General features: G+C 44.7%; 1 protein-coding gene across 1 annotated transcript in view; it reads right to left on the reverse strand.

Moving 5' to 3' along the window:
* klhdc8a (kelch domain containing 8A) overlaps window positions 1-17,091 on the reverse strand; it is a 67,886-nt gene that overhangs the window by 18,285 nt on the left and 32,510 nt on the right. Inside the window, exons 2-6 of the mRNA XM_031744427.2 lie at window positions 7,839-7,869; window positions 7,545-7,743; window positions 7,024-7,234; window positions 2,506-2,670; window positions 2,209-2,427 (exon numbers count right to left, since the gene is read on the reverse strand). Of these exons, the coding sequence (XP_031600287.1) occupies window positions 2,209-2,427; window positions 2,506-2,670; window positions 7,024-7,234; window positions 7,545-7,709 (760 nt within the window). The 5' untranslated portion in view covers window positions 7,710-7,743; window positions 7,839-7,869. The remainder of the gene's footprint in view (window positions 1-2,208; window positions 2,428-2,505; window positions 2,671-7,023; window positions 7,235-7,544; window positions 7,744-7,838; window positions 7,870-17,091) is intronic.

Genomic DNA, 17,091 nt, shown 5'->3' on the forward strand with positions numbered 1-17,091 from the left:
ACGGCTGGCATAGAGAGGGTTATTTGGTCTGGAGGTCATTGTCCTTCTGTGGGGAGAGCTGTTGAGCGATCACCTAACGTGTGACAAAGGAATCCACTGTGACACTAATGACGGTCTGAAGTGTCCCTTTCACAGCGCAGTATTTTTGAACCAGAGCATGCAGGCATGACTGCATGCGTTTAAATTTTGATTTGCATTTTATATAAGTACATTAGCAGTGCAATGGAATCATTGTTTTATGCTTTCATGTTCAAAAACACAAGCCATCAATAATCACAGAATGCAAGAAACGACAGTGTCAAGATGAGAGTGCATGCAGGAATATGTAAATGGAGACGAGTGTGGTCAAAAATGTGAATTATGATACGTTCATATTTTCCAAGAGGAGAGGGACCGTCCAGCTTTTCCGGCTCAGTTCAAAAGTCCAGCAGATACTCTCCTCAGGTCGCCGACATTCACAGACTGATGTTAAAAGAAGTGGGAATGCTACACAGAGGTAAACACAGCCCTGTCCTGATTTTTCAAATTTCAAGCTAGTCTTCAATGATGCATTACATTAATGTTATCATTATTATGAAATTCAAAGTAGCGTAATAATAAAAATAATAATAATAATAATAATGATAATGTACGCTTTTTAATCCTGTAAGAAATTGCTTAGTCCTCTGCATTTAACCCATTCACTCGGTGAAGCAGTGGGCAGCTACCAATCCAGCGCTCAGAGAGCAGTGTTTAGAGAAGGGTACCTCACAGTAGCTGTTCAGTGGATTTGAACCAGCAACCTTCCAGTCTGACAGTTTGGCAGTCAGAGTAACTGACTGAATAATTTATAGCATTGTCCAAGGGATAAAACAAAGCAAAAATGCCTGATTGACAGAACTTTATTTCTATACTTTGTGTTTTAATAGAACCACCACAATTTGTTAAGTTAAAAAAAGAAACTAATCAAAACCTAAATGGATTTGCAGATTTCATGGAGTAATCTTGTGTGTGTGTGTGTGTGTGTGTGTGTACATATGATCTATATCCTGCATGTTATTAAAGTGCATGCAGCTGACTTTGTGTAGGTTCACCATTAAAAACAGTTGTGTTTTAGAGCTGTCCATGGTGCTGAAATTCAAATAGTTTGAGTGGAATAAAAGTTTATGAAGGAAAAATGTGTTATTTCACACTCCTGCCTGGACTTTTACATACCTTGAAATTGATGTAAGTCTGTGTGTGTGTGTGTGTGTGTGGCTGTGTGTTTGGGTCTTTTTTAGAACCAGAAATTGGAATGGCACTATACTTAGGGGGCCCAACAGTCACTTGTGGGGATCAAATGCCAGTTCTCACGAATTAAAGGCATTTTTGAGGCCTAAAATATGATTTTAGGGTAAGGTTACAAATAGGTTAGGGTTAGGGTTAGCGCAAATCGCCCAATCCTACTGTGTGTGTGTGTGTGTGTGTCTGAGACGCCAGATGCAGCTGACAGAACAGTAGTAAATGATGCCCTGGGATGACAACATGTTGGTTTAAACATGACTATAGGAAGTAGCATGCTGGAAGTATTCCTTGGCGAACATTAGCGTGACACAGTGACTGCATGCAGGAGTCTTGCTGTCAAGCTGGAGTTAACAGATTTCTGATATAATGTTGTTCATTAAGAAATATTTCCCCCAGTCATAGTCATTTTGACATTATGTTCAATCAAAGGTGAGATTTCACACATTCAGCTGTCAAATGTTTTAGGTTAGAATATTCTTTTCTCCTTTCTATGCACGCATAAGGGAAATGATAACGGAGGGAATGAAGGGACTTGAGGACAGATTGGAATTGCTATTTCAACACTGAACTTTTCATCAGGCTCTCAGAAGGAAAGCAAATATGTATAATTTGCAGAATGTTGAATTATTCTTTCACGACCTGATAAGTTTTGGATACAGAGCTGCATGTAAAAGAGTATGACGCATACTTGCCTTTGAACCCCTCAGATCTGTTTCATGTTTTGCTCTCTGTTCAGCTCCTAACTGAAGTTGAGCCCCGCTTAAGTTAAGTGAAAGATTCAAACTTCAGCTGGTGTGTTCTAGATGTGCAGTTCTAACAGGATTATCTGTCCTGATATGCAATGAATCCTGACATGCATATGGCAAGAATTCTTTCTGCTTTTACTACTTGTGAAAAACCAAATGAAAAACTAGCATACTGGTTAAAATCAATCAAGCGCTGTACCTTGGTTGGTGTCAAAAATATTGACGTTCTTGGTGAACTTGGAGCTTTGGTGTCCCCCGCCCTGCCGCAGTCCTCCTAACAGGCACAGCCTGCCAGCTGGGTCCCATATCACACCCCCATAGGAACGTTTGCATGGCATCATGGGTAGCGTAGTCCAAGATCGCGTCTCTGTGTCGTACACCTCAAAGGCCTTTAACGGTCGCTTACACTGACGGCCACCTTAAGAGTAAAGAAAAAGATGCCTACTAGAGTGACAAATAAAGTGCAGACATAATAGCTATGCTCGTCTGTTAGTACCTGCCACAAAGAGCTTATTGCCAAGCAGATGTGTGTTAGCATCGTAGCGTGGGGTCGGCATGGGAGGAAGTAGCGCCCACACGTCTTTTCGAAGGTCATACTGCTGCAGGATACTACGGGGAAGCAGGTCCGCACACATTCCCCCTACAGCCAGAGCACGGCCATCTAGACACATGTAAAGAGACAGGACATTTCAGACATTATATCACGATGATTACAAAAGTGAAGCTACACTTCTCCACCGCATCCTAGCTGATGGAAACAACTTGTGGGCACTTCATGAAGTGCTAAAAAATCTGCTCATCCACAGGCAGACATGGATGAGAAGTTAGCTTGTGACAAGGCAAGAAAATCTGACAGACGAAGGACAGAAAGTACAGCAGTAGAATAAAAATGCAAGAGTCCACGTCTGGCACTTTGGCATGACACCCCGAGCATAAGAATCGAAAGCGAAGGCGAGTGTCGAAGCGTGAGAGAAAGCAGCATTAATCGTCAAAATGAAGAGGAAAAGAGCTGCAGGGAAGCAATCTGCATTTTTATTGTGTGTTTACTTTAGTCAAGTGTTTCTATGCAAAGCCACTTGACTTCAGATTCTAACCTCAATGCATCTGCATTAGTGACAAGAGGGGAAGAAAGTTTGTAAAAACACTTCATATTCATTTGGGGAAAAGAATGTCTCATTACCACAAGTTCATTATTAAATATCCAGAAAATAACGATCCCACAAATGTCAATAAAAATGGCATCATTTAGTCAATGTGGTGGCTGACGCTCCATTCAGAAATACCAGATTTGTTTTAATTTGCTATTATTGATTATTTTGTCAGACGATCTGTCTCTTTTTCACCTGCTCGGGATGAGCTGGGGGATGAAAGTGCGAGCAAAGGGCAGAGGATCGAAAAGTGGTCAGGGAGATGGAGGGAGCAGCACAATGGAGCCCATACACAGCCAATAAGTCTATGTGTATACAGCATCTATCTGTGTTCCCTCGGACACTGACAGATGCAGCGGAGAACACAAAGTCATAGAGAAGCTCCCTGAGAAGACCGCTCATACTAGCTGCAAAATGTAGGAATAAATCAGAGCCCCCAAATATCGCTCCAATGACTTCAGACAGCAAAACAGAGTCGACTTTTTGGTAAAAATTAAAGTGTACTCAAGTGTTGATCTGAAGTTCACAGTGGAGAGCAGCTACTCTGATTATCTTCTTCACACTTTGCACACAGTTAATTCTTGATGGATGCATCTTGTTTGTTTTCATTGCACTCATTTTTAGGCACATAAAATTAGCCAAAGCTCTTTTATAGCCTATGAAATTTCAGAGTTTGAACTACACAGGGGCACAGAAAATGTTTGGTTTTAATTTTAATTAAAGTTATTCTCCACTGATGACAATAGATAACATGACAACTGGGAGATTAACAAGGTGACAGATTGCTATCGTTTAACTAAATTCAGGGTAGCAATCATACATATGGACCTGGCATATGTGTGACTCACTCAACACCAGAAATAAAACCCAAGCAGGCACCACACATTGATGGAAAGTTTTTCTGTCCTTTATTTACCCCAAATTACTCATTGAAAACTGGGTTGTTTAGTCTGAATAACGCTTTAAATAACGGCCTACATTAGACATCTATTTAGACCATACATAACCCAAATACAGCCACAAAACAATCACCTTCAGCCAAAACCTATTCAAAAGATAACTTCACCTTTCCCTTGATTAGAGGCTGATGATGACCAGTGCACATTACAAACGCTAAAATCAGGTTTCACTAGCTGGGCCCATGTCCTCATTTTAGGTTTGACAGCGTTTTAGTAGATAAAAGATGAATGCTTTGACATGAATTGAGCTGCGGTTTGGGGAAGGCCTTGAAGGGGACTGGCGACAGCTCCCCGGCTGGGCAGATCCCCATGCACTAAATAGAAATGAAGTTAAAGAATTGAGAACAAGTAGGGAGGGAGGGTGGGGCACGTAAATGAGAATGAACAGCTTGCAGAACTGGGGGAACCTATATAGATGACAACCGGAAGGAGCGTGTTTGGAGGCGTGGTCCTGCTCCTGAAATTCCGATACATAATCTCCAATAAATCTGTCTTAAATGGAATGTTGAGTGGTTATCTTAGCCACTGTTTCAAAAATATAACTGTATCTTTCTTTATTTTATTTAACATGAGATTTTGTGCCAACATGCTAATGCATTCATATTTTCTGTGACTGTGAAACAGCTGTGATCAGACAGCCACATGTGAGTGATGTTTCTCACCGGTTTGTGTTTCATTGTATGTTTCAGGGAGAGCGTATTTGTACTGAGCTGAGCCTCTGGACATCCATCATCCAAACACTGATGATTTTCATTCAGACCTGCAGTCGACTTAAGATTACCAGTTAACCTAACATGCATATCTTTGGACATGCATGTGTGAGAAAGCCAGAGTACCCGCAGAGAACTCATGCAAACTGTGAAGCCCCAGCCGGCTTTGCTGTTAAGCAAAAGTTCTAATTACTGTGGTGTCCAGCCTGTGGGTAATAAAACTGTACCCACGTGCTACCGGAGTCAGATTTGAGTAGTCTGCAGAGTTTCTGGAGGTGTCAATGTGAGTGCGAATGGTTATCTGTCTCCCTCTGTGTACACTCTGAAGGCACAGTCTCATGTCCCCTGGGATTAGCTGGGCTGAAACCCTCCAGCTATCACGAACGTCTTAAACAAACACAGCTGAAAGCAAGACAAATGAGCAGCCCGCTGATCAATGAGGGCCATCAGCAATTTGACCTATTAATGTATATTTATATACAAGCTGTCAGAAAAAGTTTTAAATTGCTCTATGGCACACACACACTTATATACCCCAAATAAGGATGAGGAGTACGTCTATGTCTGTAACAGATCTTATTAATGTTCCCTACTTCACTGTTAATGCTCACTACTTTTTTTTTTCTTTATTTCTTTTACAGTGTAGGGATATACTAAGAAGATCAAAACAGAATACAGAACAGTGAAAGCAGAGAGAAGAGTAAACAAACCTAAAAGCTCTTTTCTATATTTCTGATTCTTCAAAGCAGCCGGCTGTTGCTTTGAAAACATCTTTGCACACTCTTCAGTCTCATGAGGTCATCATGTGGAGCCTTTCCAACAGTCTCCAAGTTCTCTACATATGCTGAGCACTTATTGGTTGTTTTTCCTTCACTCTGGACTCAATAAACTCATTCTGAAATGTGTCGTTAGGGTTTTGAACACTTGCTTGTGGCAGCCAGGTGAGCTAAAGCTGCTGTTCATCACTATCCTACCTGTCCAAATGGCCCTGAGAGTATTTTGGTGACGTGTTTTGGTTATTGTAATGTTAAACCACATTGCTGCCTGGAATGCTGAATAAATCACCAGATGTGTCACCAGTAAAGGGCTGTTTGCTGTACAATAACACTACCTAAGCAGAACACAACACATGAACACAGAAACATTAAGAAGCCAAAAGCTTCCAGGAGTTACTGTTACACAGCGTATCTGTCTAATGGTAGATCCGTAAGATAGCTTACCTGTTAACTGAAAACTATTAGGTGATAACCTGATGAAACTGGTAAACATAAGGCCAGCTAGGGCTAAACTGTCATCAAAGTTAACAGTGGCCACTTTGAAAAACAGCAACTAATCAAAAATATAATGCACGTTTTTGTTTTCAGTATTTGGTTTGACTCTTTGTGCAGCAAAAGTTACAGCAAAATTTTTCCAAGAACGCAGTGTGGCCTGGCAGCTTGGAGAAAATTTAAATGTGTTAAATGTGTTCTGAATTCTGTGTTCAGAACACATTTAACTCCAGGATGGTGTTTGGTGGTATTCTTCACATGTCTGCTCTGCAGCTGAAATCAACAACACTTACAGATTTTCTGAGTGGGATGGTTTAGTATTCAAATGGCATCATTGTGTTATTACAGTTCTACAATATCAACAATTTCCATGGAGTGTACATATTCTCACAAAGAGACATAACAGTACAATCCCGACTTATGAATCTTGATTTTTTTTTTAATTGTTTGTCGTTTTTCCCTTGAAACTGCTGATTTCATTTCATTTCACAATCAGTCCTGATCAATAATACAACCTCTACTGCCAGTATGTAGTCACAACGTAGCTATGAGATGTTTACCAGCCACCATTAAACAGAATACACAGAAGAACATGTTAGGTACTACAACACAAAATGACAAACAAGCAAAGCCAAAGACCTTTACAGAAGTCAAAAGCTCTTAAAAGTATATGAAACTGAGGCCAAGTGCAAACTCTGTAGTAAAAGCTAGCATGTTGCAAGTCTTACATAACAATGAATAGTTGTTTGGAAGGGGGCAATTAAGGAGGAATATTCTAATCATTTTCAGTAACCATTACAAAGTAATTTTGCTTAAAATGCATAATAATAATAATGTTTTGATTAGTCACCTATTTTTAGTCTCATTATTGCCCCCTTGCATATTTGTAATAGTATCAGTGGTGCATACAGTTTATGTATAATCCATACCTTTCACTGTAATGGATACACCCATCAGTGCCTCCCGTAGAGCACTTCTCTTCCTCCACCTCCCCTCCTCTGTGTTATACATCTCCACCACCTTCAGAGGGCTCTGGTCCTCTCCCACCCCTCCCACCACCAGGATCTGCTTTCCCATAACTGCCACAGCTGCCCCAGCACGAGGAGTGGGCATAGGGGGCAAGCTTATCCACCGGTCCCCCTGAAAATTGCGAGGAGGAAGACATGTCAGCTGTCAAAGAACTGGGTTGTATTTAACTATTTTAATGAGTTTAGAGTTCTGTGTTCAGATGAAGTCCATGGCTCCTGTAGTTCAGGATACATACCCAACAAACAGTTTTGTATTTACTGCACTTCTTCAATGCTTGCGTGTTTCTTATAAATTCATATCTGTTTTATTTCTAGCTTAAAAAAGTGTATTTGTGTCTCTAACGGACTGAAAGATTTTTTATGTTTATTAATTCCTGCTCAGAAAACAGTAAACTATCAGCTCCAGTGTCCACATTGTTTACCTCTGGGGAGTAGAGCTCCAGGGATGGACATGGCCTTCCTGCAGCGTCACAGCCCCCCAGCATGTACATCTGCCCCCCCACTTCAGACAGAGTGTGATAGACACGGCCGCTGGGCAGTCGAGCCAGGCTCTGCCAGTGAAACTCTTGGGCACTGGGCACCGCCATGACATCGGCACCCCGTCGGAGACTCTCTGGGGAGCTGGGGAACAGGTAGGCGGAGGCCCAGATCCAGAGAAGAGTTAAGGGCAGGATTATTCAGGGAACGCTGAGAAGATGAAAGGTGTGTTTCCTCACCTCTGGATGGTCTTCCACCTCACACTGGGCCCTGGAGCGGAGACAGCATCAGGCAAAAACGGATTTAGTAATGCAACATAGCACAGCATAAAGATGGGAATCAGTGGCAGTGTTTAATGGTAGTGTACATGTAGCTTTCAGTTGAGTTACCAGAATGGATGTTTACAACAACATGTTAATTTTAGCATGTAACATGTTAGAGGCTATCTAAAATAAGTTAAGGCTTTCATGCAGATTCTCACCATATCAAAGTCAGATCTGTTGTCAATGATGAACTGTACTTATTGTGTTTTCATTTTTCTCACCCCAGTGAGGGAGTATGTAATCGATTCAGTTTGTTTGTCTCTCTGTCTCTGTTAGTGTCAGCAGTGCAGTAGTCCACAGTTTTCAAGATTAAATTTTTAAATTTTGTGAGAAAATAGATACCAATAACAGCTTGAGTTTATTTAATTTTGCTAAAAATCTGGTCAGGTTCAAGGTCACACCAACTGTGAAAATCAGTGAAAACTTTATATTACCCACAGTTCCTTATGGACCGCCATCAAATGTCACAGCAATATACAAGACCTTGGGGGGCATGAATACCTATGTTGGCTACGCATCTGATCTTGTAATATATTATATGAAAGAGCATTGACAAAGCTGTACACACTTAATATTTTTAAAATGACAACCTATGATGTCATATGATGTCACAACGACATCATAAAGTTTTTTTATTTGATAAAACAAAGTTTAGTGAATGGAAAAAGAAAAAGATTGTTGTTTACATTAGATTAGTGACAAGAAGTTAAAGTCAAGACAATTTAAGCTAATGTCATGAGATGAATTCATTCAGGGATATTTCTTGCAATAAAATTTTGACATTTTTCAAAGATTTATTCGTCCTTCTGCGCCTCGGTTTGTGTGCACTGTGTTATACTTAGGCTGCAACAAAGAATAAAGTCACACTGCCAAATGAATAAAGATTTACAAAGATTTATTAAACGTTAATTATGATGTGAGGAAAAATGGATCACTTGTGCAAAGAAGTCCATGGATGAATTGGCAAATGTATTGCATGTGATATAAGTGCAAAAATCAAATTAAGATAATTAAATCAGGAAGAAAAAAACAGTGGTGCTATCATGTAGAGACGGTGCAAGCACCTTCACGGGGAGGAGTAAAGTTGCAGCAGGAGAGGAGATGGGGCCACGGCCTTAAAAGGAAGAATTTAAATAGCCATGCATCACCTGCATCACACATGAAACTCTTGTAAGACAAAGTGCATACACATAGCAAACCTTGCATTAAGGTCTGAAGCCATAATAATAAACATAGTTTAGAGCAGGGGTGTCAAACTCAAGTCCTCGAGGGCCAGTGTCCTGAAACTTTTCCATGTGTCCCTGCTGCAAGACACCTGAATAAAAGTAGGTCAATACCAAGTCTCTACAGAACTTGACTGCATGCTGAGGTGGCAACCCCTAACCCTGCTCAAGTACATTTAAATAAATGTAAGTGTTTGAAAAATGGTGCAATTACTTTTATTGCACCATGTTCATTCACTCATGAGCTGCTGTAACATGAATCAAATGGCTGAATCTTGCTAATGACCTAATAATTTTATTCAGCTGTGTTGCAGCAGGAACTCACGTAAAAGTTTCAGGACACCGACTCTTGAGGAGTGGAGTTTGACACCCATGCACTAGAGCAGAGGTTCCCAAAGTGTGGGGCCCGCCCCCTAGGGGGGGCGCAGAGCCATTGCAGGGGGGGCGCGGTATGAAAAAAAAAAAAAAAAAAAAAAAGAGCGCTTGGACACTGTGGACAGGTTTTTAACGGGCTCCCACACAAACGCAAAAGCAGGAGATGAAGCATCGCCAAATATGTTTCAAACCAACTTCCTTCCAAGCCAAAGACTAGAAAATATGGTGAAGCATATCTTCCTTTGGCTTCACCTGCACAAGTGCCAAGGTAGGTCTCCCCTGCAAAATTAGTTTCCCTGCGTCAGGAGCAGCGCTGGGCTCTCCAAATCACGGACAAACAGGATCCCACATTCTTGATTTTTAGTTCACAAACACTTCTTGTAATAACTAACTACTCCTGACATTTTGGACATGTTAGCTCTTTGTGCAGTAAAGTTACAGCGGGATACAAATAATATCAGGCTGATCCTGCCGTAATTTGTTCCCCCTGTTCAAATCACGGACAAACAGTATCCCACAGCTGTTTATGTGTTTAAACCCATTTTGCACAGAGAGACATTTTTTGAAAAATGTATTGACAGCAATGTTGAATATTATTACACAGGAAAAAAAAAAACTATATGTAAAATAATTACACCGTGATGCCTCTGCCTTTCTAAATGGAGGGACAGTAACTGCGTATGTATATGTAAGCATGTAAAACCTGAAGATAGTCAGATTAACAGTAACAGTATTTTGTCTCTATCTGCCATTCTGCAATTCATCTCATGTAAACAATAACGTGGCGCACAGCGTGACGTGAAAAGAGGCACATACCTTTGACGTTGCGTGACGAACTCTGTAATCCTCGTCCACACGTAAACGCAAAAAAGGAGTTTTAAATAATCTCCGTTTTCGGTGAATCGCAACGCCGTTTACGTGTTGACGAAAAGCCCAAATGCATAGAAACAGCTGAGTTTTCAAAAATACCCGTGTAGGTGTGGACGTAGCATAAAAGAGTTAGTAGTTTATTTTATTACTACCTGTAATTTATTGCCGTTTACTTGTATTTGCTTAATTGTTTACTAAATGTTTGAGGTGTGAAATAAACTGCAATGGAGTTTGTAAACAAAATATGGGTGTGTGTGTTTGGAGGATGTGTTTGTGCGGTGGGTGGGGGGGGCGCGAACATTTTTCTTGTAAAAAAGGGGGGCCTGGCAAAAAAAGTTTGGGAACCACTGCACTAGAGAAAGTCCGTTGATGGGAAGCAGAATTTGTGACCTGGAGTCACTTTAATGTGTCTGGCACTCAATTGTTTTTGTTTCAGTGTACTTTTGTCATTTGCCTTTCAATTATCCTTTCCACTGAGATGGACCCAGCAGTAGGTGGAAGAGTTTGGTTCACCTCAGATGGACTCTAATGGATATAGGCGGTATGCCACTGCCCTGCCAGCTGGACTACATAATGTATAGTTTTGTCAATTATGGGAATCCCTCCGTTTAATGTTGTGGTCAGTATTCAAATAGGAACCTTCATTTAACTTTCTTTTTTTAATCTATTAATGCTTTTTAAGGTTTTGCTGTTTTCACTGATACTTCCAAGTGCTTCCAAACACGTTATGATAAATACCTAAAAAGCACACTTTGCTGATAATATGCTCATCATATGCTATTGTGAATAGAGTTTTGAGTTGAAAAAATATTTTAATCCATTTTGCAACAAGGCTTAGCATAACAAAATGTGGAACAAGTTGTAAATACCTTCCATATGCACTATAACAAGGTGTTGATAATCAACTTAACTTGATTAATTAATGATGACCTCTGAGAGCCTATATAAAAGCACAATTTTTAATAGTTTGCTGATGTCTTTACTTCTTGGCACTGTGCTCACATAGGCCTGAATGCTATAGACTAACAATGAGAAGCAATTGCTGCTGCTCATTAATCTAGGAAGGGTTACAGGGCCATTACCAAACTATCTGAAGTCCATGATTGTATAGTGAAAAGGATTATTATCTGAGGAAAACAACATTCCAAATAGTTGCCAGTCTACCCTGGAGCCGATGTCCCAACAAATTCACCCTAAGGTCAGACCACTGAATGCTCAGAGAAACTGTCAAAAACTGAAACACTGTCAGGTAGTGGTCAGGTGACCACAGGCTTGCGTTTAAAAGGGAGACTGACCCACCTGTTCTCCGCTCCGACATTGGTTCCCTCATGTCAGGAGCCCTAGAACCCTTGCCACTGTCAGCCAGCACGCGCCTCAGGTGCCATAAGTGTTATCCAGCTTTGTTCATTCTTTCATTCTGGTTCTACCGTTTCCAAAGCCACGATCAGCACACCAGGAGTTAGCCTTTGCGGCGGTTGGGTATAGCCAGTATGCTACACGGGCGCGCCGCTTTATTAAGAATAATCCGTGCGCGTCCTCCTGATTATGACAGGTGTCACAATCGAACAATTAAAGGCTAAAGTGTCGTATCTTTGCGATGTGAAAGATCGGCAGAGCACTAAGATGGAATCCCTCACTGCGGTGATCTTCCAGCTTTCTCCTTCTGTCACTACGTTGCAGGATCAGTCCACAGCGGTGAACAAGGAACCCTGGATCGGACTTCCAGATAAGTAGTATGGAGGCAACGGCCGGCCCGAAGTGTGATTTGCCACTCTGGATATTCTGTGCGAATGTCAGCCTTTTAAATATGCCACCTCCCGCACTAAGGTCGCAATGTTAACTTCCCTCTTGTCTGCCTGTGCCCAGGAATGGGCAGCGGCCCTTCACAATGCCAAGTCCCCAGCCTGCAATGATTATGCCCCGTTTGTGGAGGAGTTAAAGAAGACCTTCGATCCCCCTTGTAGTGAAGTGGAGGTGGAGTCGCAACTACTTCATTTACGTCAGGGTAAGCAATCCATGTGTCACTTTCTCTCAGAGTTCCATATTCTGGCCACTACGTTAAACTGGGGCAATGCTGCTCTCCTTTCAATATTTATGGAGAGTTTGACCGATTACATCTGAGATAAGATGGCAGGACATGAGGCTTCCAAGACTCTTGATGAGACTGTAGATCTCGCTTTGAAGATAGACCAACGAGTTATGTCACGACCTTGTACCTCTCTGGAACTCTTCCAGTTCCAGAGAGGTACAGCTCAGCCGCTTCACACCTGGTTGACCATTTCATTCTGGTCACTTCAGTAGACGGCCACCTTCTCCAGCCCTACCCTATCCAGTTCCAGACCCAGCCGATTCGCATGTCCATCAGGGACCACCAGAAGGAGTCAGATCCTGGGCTGGGGTACTCAGTGTCTACAGCAGAATAGATTCCACAGAACCCCCGCCTTCGGAGTCCATTGATTTTTCTACCACAATCTCTCTGAGGTCGGATGTAAAAAGGGACCCTCTAATCTACCCCCACATCGCTCCTACAACATGCCCATCGAGCTCCTCCCTGAATCTCCGCATCTCTCTGCTCTTCATTTTCCGTGTCATCTCCACTCATCATCCCTTGTGTAGCCCCCTTATGTTTTTCTCTGCGTGTCATTCTGTCAGTTTTGGTTTCGGGTTTTGTTTGTTACTAGTTTTCCCAGTTTAGGTCTATGTTTATTCTGTCCTTGCCACTCTCGCATTTGTTTGTTGTCCATCCATCCATCCATCCATCTTCATCCGCTTTATCCGAGGCCGGGTCGCGGGGGCAGTAGCCTAAGCAGGGAAGCCCAGACCTCCCTCTCCCAGCCACCTCCTCCAGCTTATCCGGGGAACACCAAGGCGCTCCCAGGCCAGCCGAGATGTAATCTCTCCAGCGTGTCCTGGGTCTGCCCCGAGCTCCTCCCGTGGGACATGCCCGAACACCTCACCCAGGAGGCGCCCAGGAGGCATCCTTGTCAGATGCCCGAACCACCTCAACTGGCTCCTTTCGATGTGGAGGAGCAGCGGCTCTACTCTGAGCCCCTCCCGGATGGCTGAACTTCTCACCCTATCTCTAAGGGAGAGGCCAGCCACCCTTCGGAGGAAGCTCATTTCTGCCGCTTGTATCCGTGATCTCGTTCTTTCGGTCACTACCCACAGCTCGTGGCCATAGTTGAGGGTACGGACGTAGATCGACCGGTAAATTGAGAGCTTCGCTTTTACACTTAGCTCCCTCTTCACCACGACGGACCGGTGCAGCGTCCGCATCATTGCAGCCGCAGCACCAATCCGTCTGTCGATCTCCGGCTCCCTTCTCCCATCACTCGCGAACAAGACCCTGAGATACTTGAACTCCTCCACTTGGGGCAGGAACTCATCCCCGACCTGGAGTGGGCACTCCACCCTTTTCGGCTGAGAACCATGGCCTCAGATTTGGAGGTGCTGATCCTCATTCCGCTGCTTCACACTTGGCTGCGAACCGTTCCAGTGCGAGCTGGAGGCCTTCACCGATGAAGCCAACAGAACCACATCATCCGCAAAAAGCAGAGATGAGATTCTGAGGCCACCAAGTGAAAGCCCTCCGCCACTTGGCTGCGCCTAGAAATCCTGTCCATAAAATTATGAACAGAACCGGTGACAAAGGGCAGCCCTGGCGGAGCCCATCACCCACCGGAAACGAGTCCGACTTATTGCCGGCAATGCGAACCAAGCTCTTGCAACGGTTGTATAGGGATCGAATGGCCCGTAGCAATGGGCCAGACACCCCATACTCCCCCAACACCTCCCACAGGACACCCCGAGGGACACGGTCGAATGCCTTCTCCAAGTCCACAAAACACATGTAGACTGGTTGGGCAAACTCCCATGCACCCTCAAGTATCCTTGAGAGGCTAAAGAGCTGGTCCAGTGTTCCGCGACCAGGACGAAAACCGCATTGTTCCTCCTGTATCCGAGGTTCGACTAGCGGACGAACTCTCCTTTCCAGCACCCTGGCATAGACTTTCCCAGGGAGGCTGAGGAGTGTGACCCCCCTGTAGTTGGAACACACCCTCCGGTCTCCCTTCTTAAAGATGGGGACCACCACCCGGTCTGCCAGTCCAGGGTACTGCCCTGATCTCCACGCAACATTGCAGAGGCGTGTCAACCAAGACAGCCCCACAACGTCCAGAGCCTTCAGGAACTTGGGGCGGACCTCATCAACACCAGGGCTCTGCCACCAAGCAGTTGTTTAACTGCCTCAGTGACCTCGCCCGGAAATTGGCGGGTCATTCCCTCATCCCCAGACTCTGCTTCCTCCTCGGAAGACGTGTCAGTGGGATTAAGGAGGTCCTCAGTATTCCTTCCACCGCCTGACAATTTTCTCAGTCGACGTCCGCAGCGCTCCGCCAGCACTATACACAGTGCAGGTAGAGCACCGCTATCCCCTCCTGAGACGCCTGACGGTTTGCCAGAATCTCTTCAAGGCAGTCCGAAAGTCTTTTTCCATGGCTTCTCCGAACCCCTCCCACACCCGAGTTTTTGCTTCAGCCACTGCCCGAGCCGCATTCCGCTTGGCCTGTCGATACCTGTCGGCTGCCTCCGGAGTCCCACAGGCTAACCAAGCCCGATAGGAGTCCTTCTTCAGCCTGGTGGCTCCCTTCACCTCTGGTGTCCACCATTGGGTTCGGGGATTACCACCACGGCAGGCACCAACCACCTTGCGACCGCAGCTCAATGCAGCAGCTTCGGCGATGGAGACGCTGAACGTGGTCCATTCGAACTCAATGTCCCCAGTCTCCCTCGGAATGCTGTTGAAGCTCTGCCGGAGGTGTGCGTTGAAGATCTCGCGGACTGGGGCCTCTGCTAGACGTTCCCAGCACACCCTCACTACACGTTTAGGTGCACCGGGTCTGTCCAGCATCCTCCCCCGCCACCTGATCCAACTCACCACCAGGTGGTGATCAGTTGACAGCTCAGCCCCTCTCTTTACCCGAGTGTCCAGAACATATGGTCGCAGGTCTGGTGATACGATTACAAAATCGATCATCGACCTGCGGCCTAGAGCATCCTGGTGCCACGTGCACTTATGGACACTCTTATGTTCGAACAAGGTGTTCGTTATGGCCAAACTGTGATTTGCACAGAAGTCCAATAACAAAACACCACTCGGGTTCAGATCAGGGAGGCCGTTCCTCCCGATCACGCCCTTCCAGGTCTCGCTGTCGTTACCCACGTGAGCATTGAAGTCTCCCAGCAGGTTTGTTGTCCTCCACTGCAAATAAATGCTCACTCATACCATCAGCCTTTGTCTGCATTTTGGGTCCTCCTTCACTAACACAACACGGCTTGCCCCGCAAACCGTGACACACACTGGACCAGGAACTAATCCTACGCGCCCCCATTGGTTTTCAGCACCCTTTCGCTGGCCCCTGGTGGAATCCATTTGTGCTGCCCTGTCCACCGAACCAGCACCTCCACACACCTCTGCAGGTTGGCTTTACATTCTCTCCAAGTGTCATCAGGAGGGCATGGTCTAGGCACACTCCTCCCCCCTTTGGGCCATCTGGAACCCAACACGACCCTCCAACTTCTTTGATATGCCTTCTGGTGGATCTCTATGGGTTGGGCCGTCCGTGAGTTTGTTTCTGCTTGTGACATCTGCGCCCGGGTCAGATCCTCCACCTGCCATTCTGCTGGTGACCTTCAGCCCCTCCCTGTTCCCAGACATCCTTGGTCCCATGTTGGTAATTTTGTCACTGGTCTTCTGTCTGTTAACCATCTCAACACTATCCTTGCCCTTGTGGATTGATTCTCCAAGGCGGTACATCTGGTCGCGTTATTCGCCCTCCCTTCTACGAAATGGACGATCAAACTCTTTCTAGAACACGTCGTCTGGCTACATGGGTTCCCCAAGGACATCATCTCCGATACGGGGCCCCAATTTACTGCCAGGTTCTGAAAGGCCTCTTCCAGTCTCACATTTGGCAACCACCCTCAGAATAACGGACAGGCAGAATGGGCCAACCAACAATTGGGACGCTTTTGTGATGCTTCATCTCCACCTAATTGTCTCTTTGGCCCTGTGGCGCTGTCACTTGGTGTTCGCTCGCTTTGTGGTAGAGTATCACTTCCTGTTCCTGCTCAAACACAGTGGTGTTTCTGAGTAGCTTTTCTGCTTAGCAATTTAATTTAAATCTTTTGATACATCCCTTTTTCATAGTATAATCTTAACGTGCTTCATCTGAATCACCCTTTCTGTGTACTCACTACCTAATTTATAGCCAAAGTATTCACTCACTGTCTCTTTACTGTTTCGCTAGCTTAGCTTAGCTCGTAGCCGACTCGTTAGCACCATGGCTACTTCACCTGTCCCTCCTGCACTTTCCTGCTCATTGTGTCAGATGTTTAGTTACTCCTCGGCCTCCTTTAGCAGTAATGATACCTGTAACAAATGTAGCATATTTGCAGCTCTGGAGGCCAGGATTACTGAATTGGAGACTCGCTTCGCACCCTTCATTCACCCGTAGCTAGCCAGGCCCCTGTAGCTGGTGCAGCCGAAGATAGCGTGAGGCCCCGCTAGCTGTTCCCCGGCAGACCCCAAGCAGCTGGGGAAAGAGGGCGGCTGGGTGACGGTGAGGAGGAAGCATAGTCTTAAACTGAAGCCCCAGGTACACCACCAACCTGTTCATGTGTCTAACCGTTTTTCCCCACTC

The sequence above is a fragment of the Oreochromis aureus genome, linkage group 5, assembly GCF_013358895.1.
Source record: "Oreochromis aureus strain Israel breed Guangdong linkage group 5, ZZ_aureus, whole genome shotgun sequence".
NCBI lineage: Eukaryota > Metazoa > Chordata > Actinopteri > Cichliformes > Cichlidae > Oreochromis > Oreochromis aureus.